Source organism: Phodopus roborovskii, unplaced genomic scaffold, assembly GCF_943737965.1.
Source record: "Phodopus roborovskii unplaced genomic scaffold, PHOROB, whole genome shotgun sequence".
NCBI lineage: Eukaryota > Metazoa > Chordata > Mammalia > Rodentia > Cricetidae > Phodopus > Phodopus roborovskii.
This window is the reverse complement of record NW_026126407.1, coordinates 16,111,436-16,126,095: the sequence shown is the minus strand read 5'-3', so window position 1 is coordinate 16,126,095 and position 14,660 is coordinate 16,111,436. Positions and strand designations below refer to the sequence as shown.

At 43.2% G+C, this 14,660-nt stretch overlaps 1 protein-coding gene across 5 annotated transcripts in view; it reads right to left on the bottom strand.

Annotated features, from left to right (window-relative positions):
- Positions 1-14,660, bottom strand: part of Arhgap44 (Rho GTPase activating protein 44) — a 160,068-nt gene that overhangs the window by 29,344 nt on the left and 116,064 nt on the right. For all 5 annotated transcript variants that reach the window (XM_051180384.1, XM_051180388.1, XM_051180386.1 and 2 more), the window contains exons 8-11: positions 7,124-7,192; positions 4,860-4,941; positions 4,366-4,493; positions 44-155 (exon numbers count right to left, since the gene is read on the bottom strand). In XM_051180384.1, coding sequence (XP_051036341.1) covers positions 44-155; positions 4,366-4,493; positions 4,860-4,941; positions 7,124-7,192 — 391 coding nt within the window. The remainder of the gene's footprint in view (positions 1-43; positions 156-4,365; positions 4,494-4,859; positions 4,942-7,123; positions 7,193-14,660) is intronic.

Sequence of the window (14,660 nt, the reverse complement as noted above, 5' to 3'; positions counted from 1 at the left end):
CTTTTCCGTGAACCCTGGCTCAGAGGTAGAGGGTGCCACCCACCTGCAATGGCGTGGGGGTCTGCTGAGTACTCCTGCACATCCACCACACAGCAGTCCAGAGCAGCTTTCAGCTTTTTCAGCTTGGAGGCTGAGGGGGCTACCCGGAAGAGGCCCTACCAAGAGGATGGAGGGGTTAGAGCATGGCCAGCAACTCAGAGGAATAAGAGAAGAACAGAGATGGACCGTCTACCTGCTCTTCCCTCTGGATCACCCTCCTCCAGCATTTCCACTGATACCGTGTTCTGATGTTGCAGCTGTCAGACTATGAGTCCACTATGCTTGGTGCCACAGCTCACTGCCAGTCGGCTCACCACACCAATTTACTACATTTATTTGGTATCTGAATATTGGACTCTCCGTGGTGGCTTCTTTTACACTTACAGTAACTCTTGGAGGATCTACCTGAGAGCTGCCAGACACAAAGGTCTAATAACTTGGACAAACAAATGTCTATGGCAGTGGTTCTCAACCTTCCTAATGCTGGGACCCTTTAATACAGTTCCTCATGTTTGTGGTGACCCTCCACCATAAAATTATTTTTGTTGTTACTTCATAAGTGTGACTTTGCTGTTTTGAATTATAATGTAAGTCCCTGCATTTTCAGGTGGTCTTAGGCAATCCCTGTGAAAGGGTCATTCGCCCCCAAAAGGAATCACAACCCACAGGTTGAGAACCACTGGTCTATGGGATGTGTGAATATGCATCTGAGTCTTTGACTATACACTGGGAGACACCAAGTAAAAGAAATAGCATTTGTGTCCTCAGAACAAAGGGATGTGGACATGGTGGTGGCCTGCCAGCTCCAGGTTCCATTATTATTCATTATTTTTGGTCTTATTACCACGTAGGTCCAAATGAACAGCCTCACATTATAATGTAAAACTGGGGTGGACAGGTGTGTTTGGAAGAGAAGATAAATTCAGGTCCCAGCTGGGAAGGAAGCTCCAGGCCCAGGGCTGTGAAGTGTGGAGCTCTTTGGCTTTCTGCTCTGCCTCCTTAGGTGCCCAGCAGACTGCAAGACAAGCTGGGAAGGTGACCCCCCCTTCTTTCGTTTCATGGCAGCTCAGACTTCCACGTTCCTTCCAAAGAAAACATTCCCAGTCTATGACACAGCTTTTGAACTGTTGGGAAGGCTAACCCCTTTCTTAGTGGAGGATTCGAGGCAAGCAGATGTCTATAACTCGTTGGCATATGTGTGAGGAGGTTATGCTAACAAGTTCAAGCAAATGTGTCCATCAAGCTGCTGTGACAAGGACATCAAGCTGCAGAGCACAAAAAAGGATTGGAAAATTGGCTTACAACTTAAACCCATGCCGTGGCCACACAAGAAGAACCAGTATTGATTGGGATGGATAATACAAAAGAGGAGGAACTGAGCTGTCAAACTCAGCATCCCTGCCCTATTTGCAGTTTTCATATACCAGTCTTCAAATACTAAATGGAAAATTCTAGAAAGGATTCATTCACAAACTTTAAAGTCTTTTATTACAACATGTTGTTAGAACCATTCTATTTTATTATTAATTACTATTAGTCTTTGTGGTGATTTAAATGATAGACGTCCCCATAAGCTTAAGAATTTGAACACTTGGTCCCTAGTATGAAGCAATGTTTGGGGAGGTTTAGGAGGGGTAGCTTTGCTGGAGGAAGTGTACCAGTGGAGGTGGGCTTTGCGCCTCATGACACTTCCGGTTTGCTCTCTCTGCTTTACAATTGCTGTTAAAGATGTAAGCTCTCAGCCTCCTGCCCAAGCCACTATGCCTGCCTCTTTGTGCTTTGCCTCTCCTCCATGGAATCTCATCCCTCTCTGCCCCCATCCACCCCAGCACTAAAGTTAGAGGAGTGTCCAGCTGCGCCCATTTCTTTATGTGGGTGCTAGAGATTCCCATTCAGGCCCTCATGCTTGCACATGAATACTTTGTATTCATATTTGAGACTGTTTAAACTTTCTCATGGAGAAAAGAGAGAAAGAAAGAAAGAAAGAAAGAAAGAAAGAAAGAAAGAAAGAAAGAAAGAAAGAAAAAAAGAAAGAAAGGAAGGAAGAAAGAAAGGAAGGAAGGAAGGAAGAAAGGAAGGAAGGAAGGATAGAAGGAAGGAAGAAAGGAAGGAAGGAAGGAAATCCCGGCAGCAGCTAGAACTGTAATCTAGTTTCCTTCTACTGACTCTTGGGCAATTTCTATTAAGTGGACTGAGTGATACAGCAAGGATGACTGTACTGTGACAATGCATTGTTTCCATTTGAGACAGGGTCTCACTGTGCAGCCCTGGCTGGTCGACAACTGATACAACTGACTATGTAGAGCAGCTCTGCCTCCTGAGATCTGGAATTAAAGGTGTGCACCAACACACCTGGCTGGCCAGTCTGGATATAAATTGAAAGTTACAACCTTTGACCCATTGCTCTATCCACTTTGAGATTTGTTTGATACCACTCTCCAACTCTTCTGGTTTATTACTGGGCAGCTGTCGCACAATTCTCTGTAGGATGCTCTAGCTTCTTCATAAAGAACTTGAAAAATTTACACTGAACATTGTCTTGGAGTTTCTTCTCATTATGACCCCTTGCTTCAAATCTTTTGTAAAATATACTGTTACCTGTTCTTAATACAAACACTATGTTCCAGTGTCCAGGAAAAGAGTCAGAGCCATGGTAACTGACAGTAGCACTGTCTTCTCTCATTGTGTTCTCTAACCCATCAACAACTGTATCTTCAGTTAAAGTGGGGCAACCATATTCTTCATCATAGCCATCATATAACTGTCAAGTTAAATCACCCACATTTATGTACTCCAGTCCTGACCTGGACACAAGTTCAATTTCTAGTGTGGTTTGTCCAGCCCCTGGTATACTAGTTATCAGGATCTTTAGAAGTTTCATAGTGGTACTGGCTGGTTTTGTGTGTCAACTTGACACAAGCTAGAGTCATCAGAGAGGAAGGAGACTCAGCTAAGGAAATGCCTCATGGGATCCAGCTGTAAAGCATCTTTTCAATTAGTGATCAATGGGGAAGGGCCCAGCCCATGGTAGGTGGTACCATCCCTGAGTTTCTGGTTCTGGGTTCTTTAAGAAGATGGGCTGAGCAAACCAGGGGAAGCAAGCCAGTAAACAGCTCCCCTCCATGGCCTCTGCATCAGCGCTTGCCTTCAGGATTCTTCCCTATTTGAGTTCCTGTCCTGACTTCCTTCAGTGATGAATAGTAATGTTGAAGTGTAAGCTAAATAAACCCTTTCCTCCCCAACTTGTTTGTTGGTCATGGTGTTTCATCATAGCAATATAAATCCTAACTAAGATAATAGTCCTCTTCATAAGCAGCCAATACTTTTCGCTGACTTGCCCCTTAAATTTTATTTTTTAATACCTACTATGAAGATTAGACCACACACACACACACACACACACACACACCAGCCAATATAGATGTGCATATTGCTACCTTCCTTCTCTTCCTCAGTCCTTAGCTTGTTCTATCTGACTTTGCACTCACTTAGAGAATACAGCCTGTCTTAGACTAATCATGCTTGTTGGATAGATGCTAGACTCATCTCTTCCAGTAAGTTTATAAGCCCTCATCCAATGTTTATATTTTGCTCAATAACAAATACTGAGCCCATAGCAGCCTTACACCAATATAGAGTGACTGATCAGGCCAATGGGAGATGGAGTAAAGATGTTAAAATAGTCCATGGATGAAACCAAACAAATGACTGACTAGGAAAGACAAACAATGATCGACATCAATTCCTCACAGCCCTTCCTTATAGGAGGCTTCTAAAAAAAATTCTAATGTTACAATCAGTTGAATTGTGAGGATCTGTACAGAAGGACCAGATGCAAACGGGCAAGAGCCTGAAAACCAGTCTGAAAACCAGAAACTTACTAAACAAAAGGAGGAGGAGCAGCAGGAGGGAGAGGAGAAGGAGAGGGGAGGGGAAGGAGAAGGAAGCAGAGGAAGAGGAATGAGGGAAAGGAAGAAGAGGAGGAGGAAGAAAAGGAGGCAGTAGGTGAATACTAGCTAAAGCAGCAGCAGAGTCTTCAAATCACCAAATCACATTAAATGTGAAGGAGGGTCGTCTAGAATGTCATACAGTCCTCGTGGGTAAATGTCAACCTCTCAGAGTCCTCTATTCTCTCTGTGAAAGTGAGGGCTCTCGTGAGAATGCAGTCTCTATTAGTATCTGCAGAAGAGACAATATTGCCTGTATCACCAAATGTCTTGATTAAGGGATCCAGAGTGGAGATGCTACAGGAGAGAAGCTCTTGCAGACCCTGCCTCTCAAAAGAGCAGACCTGCTGGGGGATGGGCATGGCGGCTTTGTACCTACCTCCTCCTGCATCCCACACTCCAGCAGCATCGTTACACACGCCTCTATAGGGAAGGCAATCTCACGGCCACTGATCATAAGGTGCTCCTCCAGGGGCTTCCCAAAGGAAGGCTTCTCCACCCAGGCCTCTGGGGAGGGGTGAGCAAAAAGAGGTCAGTTAGTAGCTTCCCAAGGCTACCTATGCCAGCCTCTTTCTCCCCTTGTCCAGATCCTACACAGAGTACCAAAGACTTAGTGGAAAACAGAAAGGCATGGAGAGAATGGGCATCACTGGGGTCAGCACTACACATACCCGACACATCCCCTCTGAAGGGCAGTGTGGAGGGATGAGCTCCGCTTTGGGTCACTGGTGAGCACTACCCAGGGAGGTGGACTGGCTCTTCTAAACATGAGTGTCCCCAGGAGAGCACAGGCAGGGGAACTGGCCACTCATCCAGGCCAGGAAGGCAAGCAGTCTCCCCACCCTCTCAGCTCTGAGGGAGGCTTGCACTTACCCTGCTGTGCTTTGATTTGAGGCAACACAGCCTGTAGCAGTGTCAGCGACTTCCTGTGGTACTCAGCTTGCACTTCTATTAGCTGAGAAAACACAAGAACAAACCTTACCCCTTTGCCAAAGGGAAGCAGGCTTCTATACTATGAAGGCACCCACTCATGGAGGAAGCAGGCAGGGTTGCCCTCAGCCTCCTCTAGTGACAATATGCTTCAGCCAGTAAGGCAACCTTCCAAGTGGAAGTTTGCAAGGTAGGAGAATCAGGGAGGAATAGGGGAATCTGCCCGAGATGGAGCCTGGCTTGGAGAGCTTGCTTTCGATCACCTGAAGTCATTGGGTACCCTAGCCTCCAAGCTAAAGGTAGCAATGAAAGGTGCAACAATAGGTGAATGTAAACGGAAAACACGCTCAGGTCCATTTGCCCATGAGATACACACAAGTCAGGAGCATATTGATTTCTGTGAGTCATTTGGACACGTAAGGAAAACAGGTGGCGCTACTCCTTCTTATATACTGGGATGAGAAGCGGCTTTTACTATAGTGCTGAGACCTCAGGAACAAACTCTGTCAAGGTGTGCTCCTTGCCATACTATCCGCTAAAGAAATATGTGCAGTGTTGCTTAGGGCCAAGGAAAACTCATGAGCAAGAGTGACTTCATTAATTTTGTGACTATCCCTCTCTCAAGACTAAATAAAAGCTGGCATGGAGAGTAAACAATGGCAGCATTTGTGTGGGAACCCGAGGCCTGGGAAAACAGCATGTGAAGGTCAGGGAAGCATCCGGACAAAGTCTGGGTGCCAGTGATTTCATTGGCTTCGATGGCTCCAGATTAAGAATTTCCTAAGTCAAACCAGTGGAATGCATTTGACAATATACTACTGTGGTGGCTACAATGAGAAATGGTCCCCGTGGTCCCTGGCATTTGAGCACTTGATATTTGATCCTCAGGTGGTGGTGCTGTTTGGGGGAGTGGGGTTCAAGTGGTGGGCCTTTCTGGAAGAAATAATATCTCTGGGGGCAGGCAGGGAGAGTGAAACACCTTGCCTACTTCCAGTTTGCTGTCTCTGCTTCCTGTTTGTGTTTGAGGATACAAGTTCGTAGCTTCCTTCTAGGATCAATATGCTGCCTGCTGCTACATTTGCTCTCCATGATGGACTTTTATTTGTCTGGTATCTAAGTACCAAGTAAGCCCTCCCTTCTAAGAGCTGTTCTGGAGCATGGTGTTTGACCACAGCAACAGAAAAATTAATCAATATACCTAGTCAGCTACTGCTTTGAACCAGAGGTTCCACATTGGAAAGATACTTGCTGGCTCTTTTGTGGGTGTGTGCACTGGGGCAGGGGTGGAGGGTAGGGGGCTGCAATGTCTGCACCCCTAATAATGCGGGAGAGTGCCACAGCCTACAGCCGCTCACCCACTGAGCACTTTAAACTTCTCAGATCTCTGCCTGCTACTCCCTCTGACTCACTTCTATTCTTATCCCATCATTTCCTTGGTCATGAAATAAAAGAGCATAGGTTTTAGCTTTATTGTCAACTTTTGGAACAGGAGCACTCAACTCTTTTTCATATCGTATGATTTCTCTGTCAATACTTTTCTGTTATTTCTCTAATTATCCAACCTGGATGATTGAAGTCAGGTGACTCGGGTCCTGTCTCTGGACTCAGTCTGCTTTCACTGAGAAGAGGCGGCCACCAGGCCATCAGTCATTGCTTAACTACCTGCCTTGAACTTGAACTTGGCAAAAATCTTCAATAGAAACAAATATGCCTTTGTAAGGAACTGAATCCATTCCTATTCATCTCAAATCCTTTGTTGTCACAAATCTAGGTTTCCCAGTATGGGTCCTCCTGACTTTCTGGGCTGGGTAGCTCTGCTGTTGGGAGCTGACGATGTATCTGAAGAGGCTTAACATTTTCCTCTGTGTCTACCATTGACACAGGGCCACAACATTCCCGAGCTGGGGCCACCAGAGGCATCTGCAGATTTCCAAAGTCCTCTAGGAAAGGGGGAAAAGTCACTCTTGGTTGGGAGTCCCTGCTTTGGGTTAACTGAGCTGTGATAATACTCAGGTTTGGTTTTAAGCTTAGGTTTTAGAATGAATCCACACATGGAGGGCAGAATTCACCTAGAGACTGAAGCAGCAAAGCACCTTCCTCTACCCCACACCTCCTCCCCTGATGTTTTCCTGACATCAGAAGGCCCTTGTTTCTATATCCATCTTCCTTCGCTGTCCACACAATGCTGCTTACACACATGCCCTTACCGTTTGAAAGTAGTTTGCATAGTCAATTTCTTTGGCCACAAAACTGTACATGTCAGCAGAGAGCTGGTCCTGTGCAAGATAAAATAAATAAGCAAGGTTAAAAAAAAAAAAAAGAATAAAGGGGGGTAGTGGCTAACATTTGTCTGAGACAGCAGCACCTGATTTTCAATAGTCTGCGACATATCACACACTCTTCCCATGGAGTGTCCGGTCTCCCAACCATGGCTGTAGAAATGAGTGACTTTGAAATCCTACCATGATAGTAGTTTACCCACAGATTTAACTTATGGGCTATGGAACTGAAGCTTGGTGCCTTGGTGATGTGCAAACGAGCTCTGCACACCTCTGCAGCTCGCCCCTCCACCTGAAGCAATTCCAAGCAAGCACATAGCAGCTCACCTCCTTCTGCCATTTTTCCCCCCTGGGTCACTTCACCTTCCTTCTCACCCTCAAATTAATTAGATGACCACAAGCACATGGGGGAAGTGACATAAAAGCAGTGATTTTCAGAAAACCTGGAGAGACAAGGTGCAGAGGGAAAGGATTGCTGACTTAAAACTCTGACCTCATCCTGTGTAGCACATTAATTTAATTGAGTTAAGAATTTCTAACCATTAGGCTTTCCACAGACTGCAGTTGCAATGGCCTAATGCTGCCCTGGAATTTGGAACATTTTATTCTGAGAAGAATGGCTGCAGAGAGACAGCCACAGCATGCACAACAATTTTTTTTTTTTTTTTTTTTTTGAGTGCCACACACTGTGGCTAACAGCATCTGGAGGCTGTCACTCTTCTGTCCTTGTATGTGGAAGCCATGTGATATTCAGAGGTCATGACCTCTATAGGAGGCACTTACTGAGGAAAGCCTGCACACTGGAGTGAGACAGGCAGAGCAGTAACCCACAAAGCCAACACAGATCCTGAACAAACATAAGCAGGGAGCCCCACACTTCAGGAAGAGTTAGCCTGGTGAGACCTTAGGCAGTTGACAGTGCCCCAAGCCTCTCCAGATGCCCACTGAACTGGCTCTCCTTGAGAACACAAGAAGGGGAGGCAGGGTCAACTCCCGTCCTAAGATCCTCAAGGAATTCTTGTACATGAGGCAACAGAAACAAGTCACAGAGACAGAGGAAGAAACCTGTCCTCATGAGGATGAGGGTTCTCATCTGGTTTTAAAATGGATTAGACCAGCCTGAGCTTGGTTCATAAGTGATGAATGAAAAGAGGGGGTAAAAATGAATTAACTTTCATTCATAAATGTATATGTGCCAAGCTTAATGCCACACAGAATTATCACCCAACTCTTGAACAATTGCTCTCAAATCTTCTGTCACCTGATTTAGGGCAAGTGGACAGAAATCAAACTGAGCTTCAAGGTCTTACACACCATAGGGGAACACTTTACCCCTGAGCTATATCCACAGTCCCTTAGATAAGAACTAAGTTTCTAGTTTGGGATCAGCATGTTACAGAGTCCAAGGACCTTTCCTATCTGTTGATGAGTATCTCAGAATGTTTGCCTTGGTAGAGGCTTGGATATTATTTGCTAACTGAACAAACAACGACAAAGTCCCATACCAGGCAAATTCCCCAAAGAATAAAACAGGCTCAAGATCACTTCACTCTCTTTCCTCAGAGCATCCCTCTACAGGCTGCCAAGTGCCAAAAATTTAAGATGAGGCTTCATCTGGAATGTCATCCCTGCAGCAGCTCTGGGCAGGAGACATCCAGCACACAGGTGAGAGATGCTTCACAAAGGCAAAGGCCAGACGGAAGTAACATATGATTCGGCCAGCAACAGAGAGGAAGGCAGCCCAGAGGACTGACATCACATTCAATGTCTCAGCTTCTCAGATAAGCATAAAAACAAAAACAAACAAACAAAGACCAACAAGATATTCTCCCAAGAAGGCAGAAGGATTTTCTTTTTATGTTTATAGTTAGATACCTGTGTTGTTAAATGTTAGCAATTCTGTTTCTGAACACACCAGACTGTAAAGAAGAGTAATTCACCTATATTCTTATCTAAATTGTATTTAAAATTTTAAATAATTTTTCTTTAAAACTGTATATCAACTATCTACCTATCTAAATCATCTACAAAAAAAAAAAACCCAAGACCAAAACAAAACAAAAAAGCCTATCCTCATTCATCAATGTATCTATTGGTTTTGGTTGTCAACTTGACCATATCAGCAATGTCTAAGACTAGTGAATGGCATCTGTGTCTTGGGGGTGTTACCATGGAGGACAGACAGGAGGGAGAGCGACTGAGGAAGATACCCTCAAAGTAGGCAGCACCTGCCAGCGAGGGTGGCCCTGATATAAAAAGTCTGAGGGAAAGCATGGTGTGAGGCCCCTGTGCTTCTCCCTGAGTGAACACTCCCCCCTCCTGCTACAGTGTCTGTCACCATTAGACCCCAGCTTTTATGGTGTTTCTTGACACCACTGACTCTTCCAGAATCTTCCAGGCTTTCAGTTCTAGAATGGGACTGCCTAGGAACACAGCTTCTTGGAATGAACTGGCTTTGAATGTGGTGTCATCCATGTGGCACTAGCTTTGCAGGATACAAGAGTAAGTGGACCTAGAGGCTTGTAGCAAGGTTCCAGAAAAGCAATATGGGAAAAAAAAAATCCAATCCTAAAAACACTGAGTCCTAAGCATTTTTAATGCTTAATACTCAATAAAGTGAGAGAACAGTGTAAAAACTTAAAGCAAAAATTGTTGAGAATTTCCCCAAAGTATCAAATATCAACTTATAGATTCAGGAAAGACAGAGAATACCATGCTGAACAAATACATATAAAAGTTACATACAGACGTGCCATGTTTATATTTTGGCAGATGGAACACTTAAAAAAAATAGTTAGATGGGGAAAAGGAATTACAGCTAAGTTTAATTCAGAACACATGTAAGCTAGTGCATGAGCATGGAACATTTAAAATATTAAGAGGAAAACATTAAAACGCCAACTTAGAATCCCGTACGCCAAGAAATTATCCTTCAAATGTAAAGGAGAAATGAAGACTTGGCCTGCCAGAGAAATATTGAAGAACTGTGCTGCCTCAGACATGCTGTGGAAGAAGTAAACATTACAGAAGATTCTACAGAGAAAGAATGTGACACAGGTCAGATGCCCAAAGCCCTCAAAGGAAGAGCACTGGGACAAACAACTGAATGAAGGTATACTGTCAAGCAACTTAGAATTTCAGCCTCCTGATCTCCTACAAAGGCATTTCCAGGGAGTTAAACTAAGGAGGGAATGTGGGTGACACCATCCCATGGGCTAGGGCTGTTGGAATAAAAAGTGTCACCTCTCTCTGTATCAGAACTGTGATGTACCCAATTGTCTCATGCTCCTGCCATCATGCCTTACCTACTGGGAACAACTGTACCCTCCAACTATTAACCAAAGGAGACTCTCCTTCCCTAAGTTGCTTCTGCCATGAATTTTGTCACAGAAGTCAGAAAATTAACTGACACTGAAAGTAAAATGCTTTCTTCTTACTAAGTTGTCTCATGGGTGACAGCTCACAAAAGCTAACATCAGCAACAGTTAAGGGTGTTTATTACTAAAGGCACTTTGAATACAAACAAGAAGACCTGTGGCCGATCCCTGGAAACTACTGTCTACTAGACTTGTCCTCTGACCTCCAGCTATGTGTCAGGGTATGCATGCACACTAGAACTTACATAGCTGTATTAATAAAATAAGAGGGCACTTTTGATACTTATGAAAGACTGCTATGTTCCTTAAGAGGGGATTTGAGTTAGCTGCAAAGTTCAGAAACGTGATACATATGAACCTGTGCTCTATCAGCAATCACTCTAACTGTGATGCTCCAAATCTATTAAATGAAGGACAGAGATGATCAGGACAGTGGCAAAAAGCAAAGTCCAATCAACTGTGTCTTGGCTATGAGAAGCCTCTCCATTTTTTTTTTAATATAGATCTATTTTTAGATCTTTTTTTATTGTATGTGTATGAGTGTTTGGGCTGCCACACACACATGTGTATGTGTAGGGCCTCAGGAGGTTAGAAGGTGGCATCTGGCCCCCTGGAACAGGAGTTATAGATGGTTGTGAGCTGCCAATGGAGTGCTGGGAACCAAACCTGGTTCACATGGCAAGAGTGATAAATACTCTTAACCACCAAGCCAGTTTTCAAACCCAGAAGAAACCCACTTTAAATAAAAAAATGCATATGTAGATTAAATATAAATGGAAGAGCCAGTCATGGTGAGGCTTGCAATTGTAGCACTGGTGGTGGAAGGACTCTGAAGCTACTATGGAGTACAGGATGAGAGAGAGCCTGTCTCACTCTCCTTACCCACAGTGGAAAAAGGATGTAAAAAAATACATTGTGTCAAGTCTAATCAAAAGAAAGTGAGGGTTGCTACATTGTTACTTAAGATAAAACAGACTTTAGAGTAAGAAAAGCTACTGGGGCAGTAGGGGTAGGCTGGAGCTCCACTAGGGAGGAGTCAATACTCCAGAAGACATAATAATCTGCAGTATAAATACAGAATATCAGAATATGCTCCTCAATAACTTATAGAATTCCAGTAGAAATATTCAACGAGAATGAGGACACAACATACCCAAACTTATGGGACACCTTGAAAGCAGTGCAACGAGGGAAGTTCATTGCACTAAGTGCCCATATGAAGAATATAGAGGATAGTCACATAAGAGAATTAACAGCGCAACTGAAAGCCTTAGAACAGAGAGAAGCGAATTTACCCCACAGGAGTAGATGCCAGAAAATAATCAACTTGAGGGCTGAAATCAACAAAATAGAAACCAGGAAAACAATACAAAAAAATCAATGCAACGAAGAGTTGGTTTTTTGAGAAAATCAACAAGATAGACAAACCTTTATCCAAATTAACGAAAAAGCAGAGACAGAACATGCAAATTAACAAAATCAGAAACGAAAAGGGGAACATAACAACAGACACAGAGGAAATCCAGACAATTTTCAGGTCATACTTTGAAAATCTGTATTCCACAAAAGTTGAAAATTCAAAGGAAATGGACAAATTTCCAGATAACTTTCACTTACCAAAATTAAACCAAGAACAGACAAACAACTTAAATAGACCTATAACCTGCAGAAGCAGTCATCGAAAGCCTTCCAACCAAAAAAAGTCCAGGGCTAGATGGATTCAATGCAGAATTCTACCAGACATTCAAGGAAGAACTAATACCACTACTCCTCAAGCTGTTCACAAAATAGAAACAGAAGGTTCATTGCCAAACTCTTTTTGTGAGGCCACAATTACCTTGGTACCCAAACCTCACAAAGAAACAACTAAGAAAGAAAACTACAGACCAATATCCCTGATGAACATCGATGCAAAAATACTCAATAAAATACTGGCAAACCGAATTCAAGAATACATCAGAGAAATCATCCACCATGACCAAGTAGGCTTCATCCCTGGAATGCAGGGATGGTTTAACATACAATATCAACGTAATCCACAATATAAACAAACAGAAAAAAAAAAACATATGATTATCTCCCTAGATGCGGAAAAAGCCTTCGACAAAATTCAACACCCTTTCATGATAAAGGTCTTGGAGAGGTCAGGGATAACAGAAACATACCTAAACATAATAAGAGCAATGTACAGCAAATCAACTGCCAACATCAAACTGAATGGAGAGAAACTTAAGCCAATTCCTCTAAAATCAGGAACAAGACAAGGCTACCCTCTCCATATCTCTTCAATATCATACTAGAAGTTCTAGCTAATGCTATAAGACAACAAAAGGAGATCAAGGGGATCCAAATTGGAAATGAAGAAGTCAAACTGTCTCTATTTGCAGATGATATGATAGTTTACATAAGCGGCCCAATAAACTCTACCAGGGAAATCCTACAGCTGATGAACAACTTCAGTAAACTAGGAGGCTACAAGATAAACTCAAAAAAATCAGTAGCCCTACTTTTTTCAGACGACAAAGAGACAGAGAAAGAAATCAGAGAAACATCACGCTTTACAATAGCCACAAGAAACATAAAGTATCTTGGTGTAACGCTTACCAAACAAGTAAAAAACCTATATAATGAGAACTTTGTGGCTCTAAAGAAAGAAATTAAAGAAGATACCAGAAAATGGAAAGATCTCCCATGCTCTTGGATAGGTAGGATAAACATAGTAAAAATGGCAATCTTGCCAAAAGCAATCTACAGTTTCAATGCAATCCCCATTAAAATCCCACCACAATTCTTCACCGACCTTGAAAGGATAATAATCAACTTTATATGGAAAAACAAAAGACCCAGGATAGCCAAAACAACCCTATACAATAAAAGAACTTCAGGAGGCATCACCATTCCTGACTTTAAGCTCTACTACAGAGCTATAGTTCTGAAAACAGCCTGGTATTGGCATAAAAATAGACAGGTAGACTAATAGAATCGAATTGGAAATCCTGATATTAACCCACACATCTATGAACACCTGATTTTCAACAAAACAGCTAAAATTATGCAATGGGGCGAGGACAGCATCTTCAATAAAAGGTGCTGGCACAATTGGATGAGGTGTGTAGAAGACTGCAGATAGACTCATGCCTGTCGCCATGCACAAAACTCAAGTCCAAATGGATCAAAGACCTCAACATCAATCCAGCCACATTGAACCTCTTAGAAGAAAAAGTAGGAGGTACCCTTGAACAAATTGGTATAGGAGACCGCTTCCTGAACATAACTCCAGGGGCACAGACACTGAGAGAAACAATTAATAAATGGGACCTCTTCAAACTTAGAAGCTTCTGTAAGGCAAAGGACACAGTGGACAAGACCAAATGGCAGCCCACAGACTGGGAAAAGATTTTCACCAATCCTATATCCGACAAAGGGTTGAAGAACACATTTATAATTAATAATGCAACCAAACCCTGGGGCCTTTTGTGCCCATTCTATGCTGCTTGTAGGCTTCCACCTCTTTTGTGAAGCAGCAGCTGAGAAGACTCTAGTGTGGCATGACTAGGAGGGCCTCTGTGAGGCACAGGACTTACCAGTGAAGCAGATCACAGTTTGTCAGGCAGCCAACCAATGATAGAGGAGAGTGATGCAAATGTCCTACTCTGGCAGGAGACAGTGTGTCTACTAGACACAGTGTGCCACCTGAGCTCAGAGCACAGCTCCCACGGAGCAAGGATACAGTCTCAAGGTTTGAGCATCCACCACACTCTGGCCTCTAGAGAAGATAGTCTCCCTTGATAGTCTCCCTTCACTTTTTATTGTACATGAAGTGAGTGCTGAATGTGCACAGTCATATCTCCACCTTCTAAAAACTAAACCGCCAACACTATGTTTTGATTAATATCAAATGAAGACAGATGGGGAAATACCAGTCCTATAAAAACACGTGTTTTCTTTGGCTCCCAGTTATATTCCCGAAGATATTTTACCCACACCACTTCAATGAAACAGCAACATGAAAGTCCATGTTCAGTTGCGGGGTCCTAATGTTTCACATTTGTCATTATAAAAACAAAGCTAACTTTATAACCATTTGT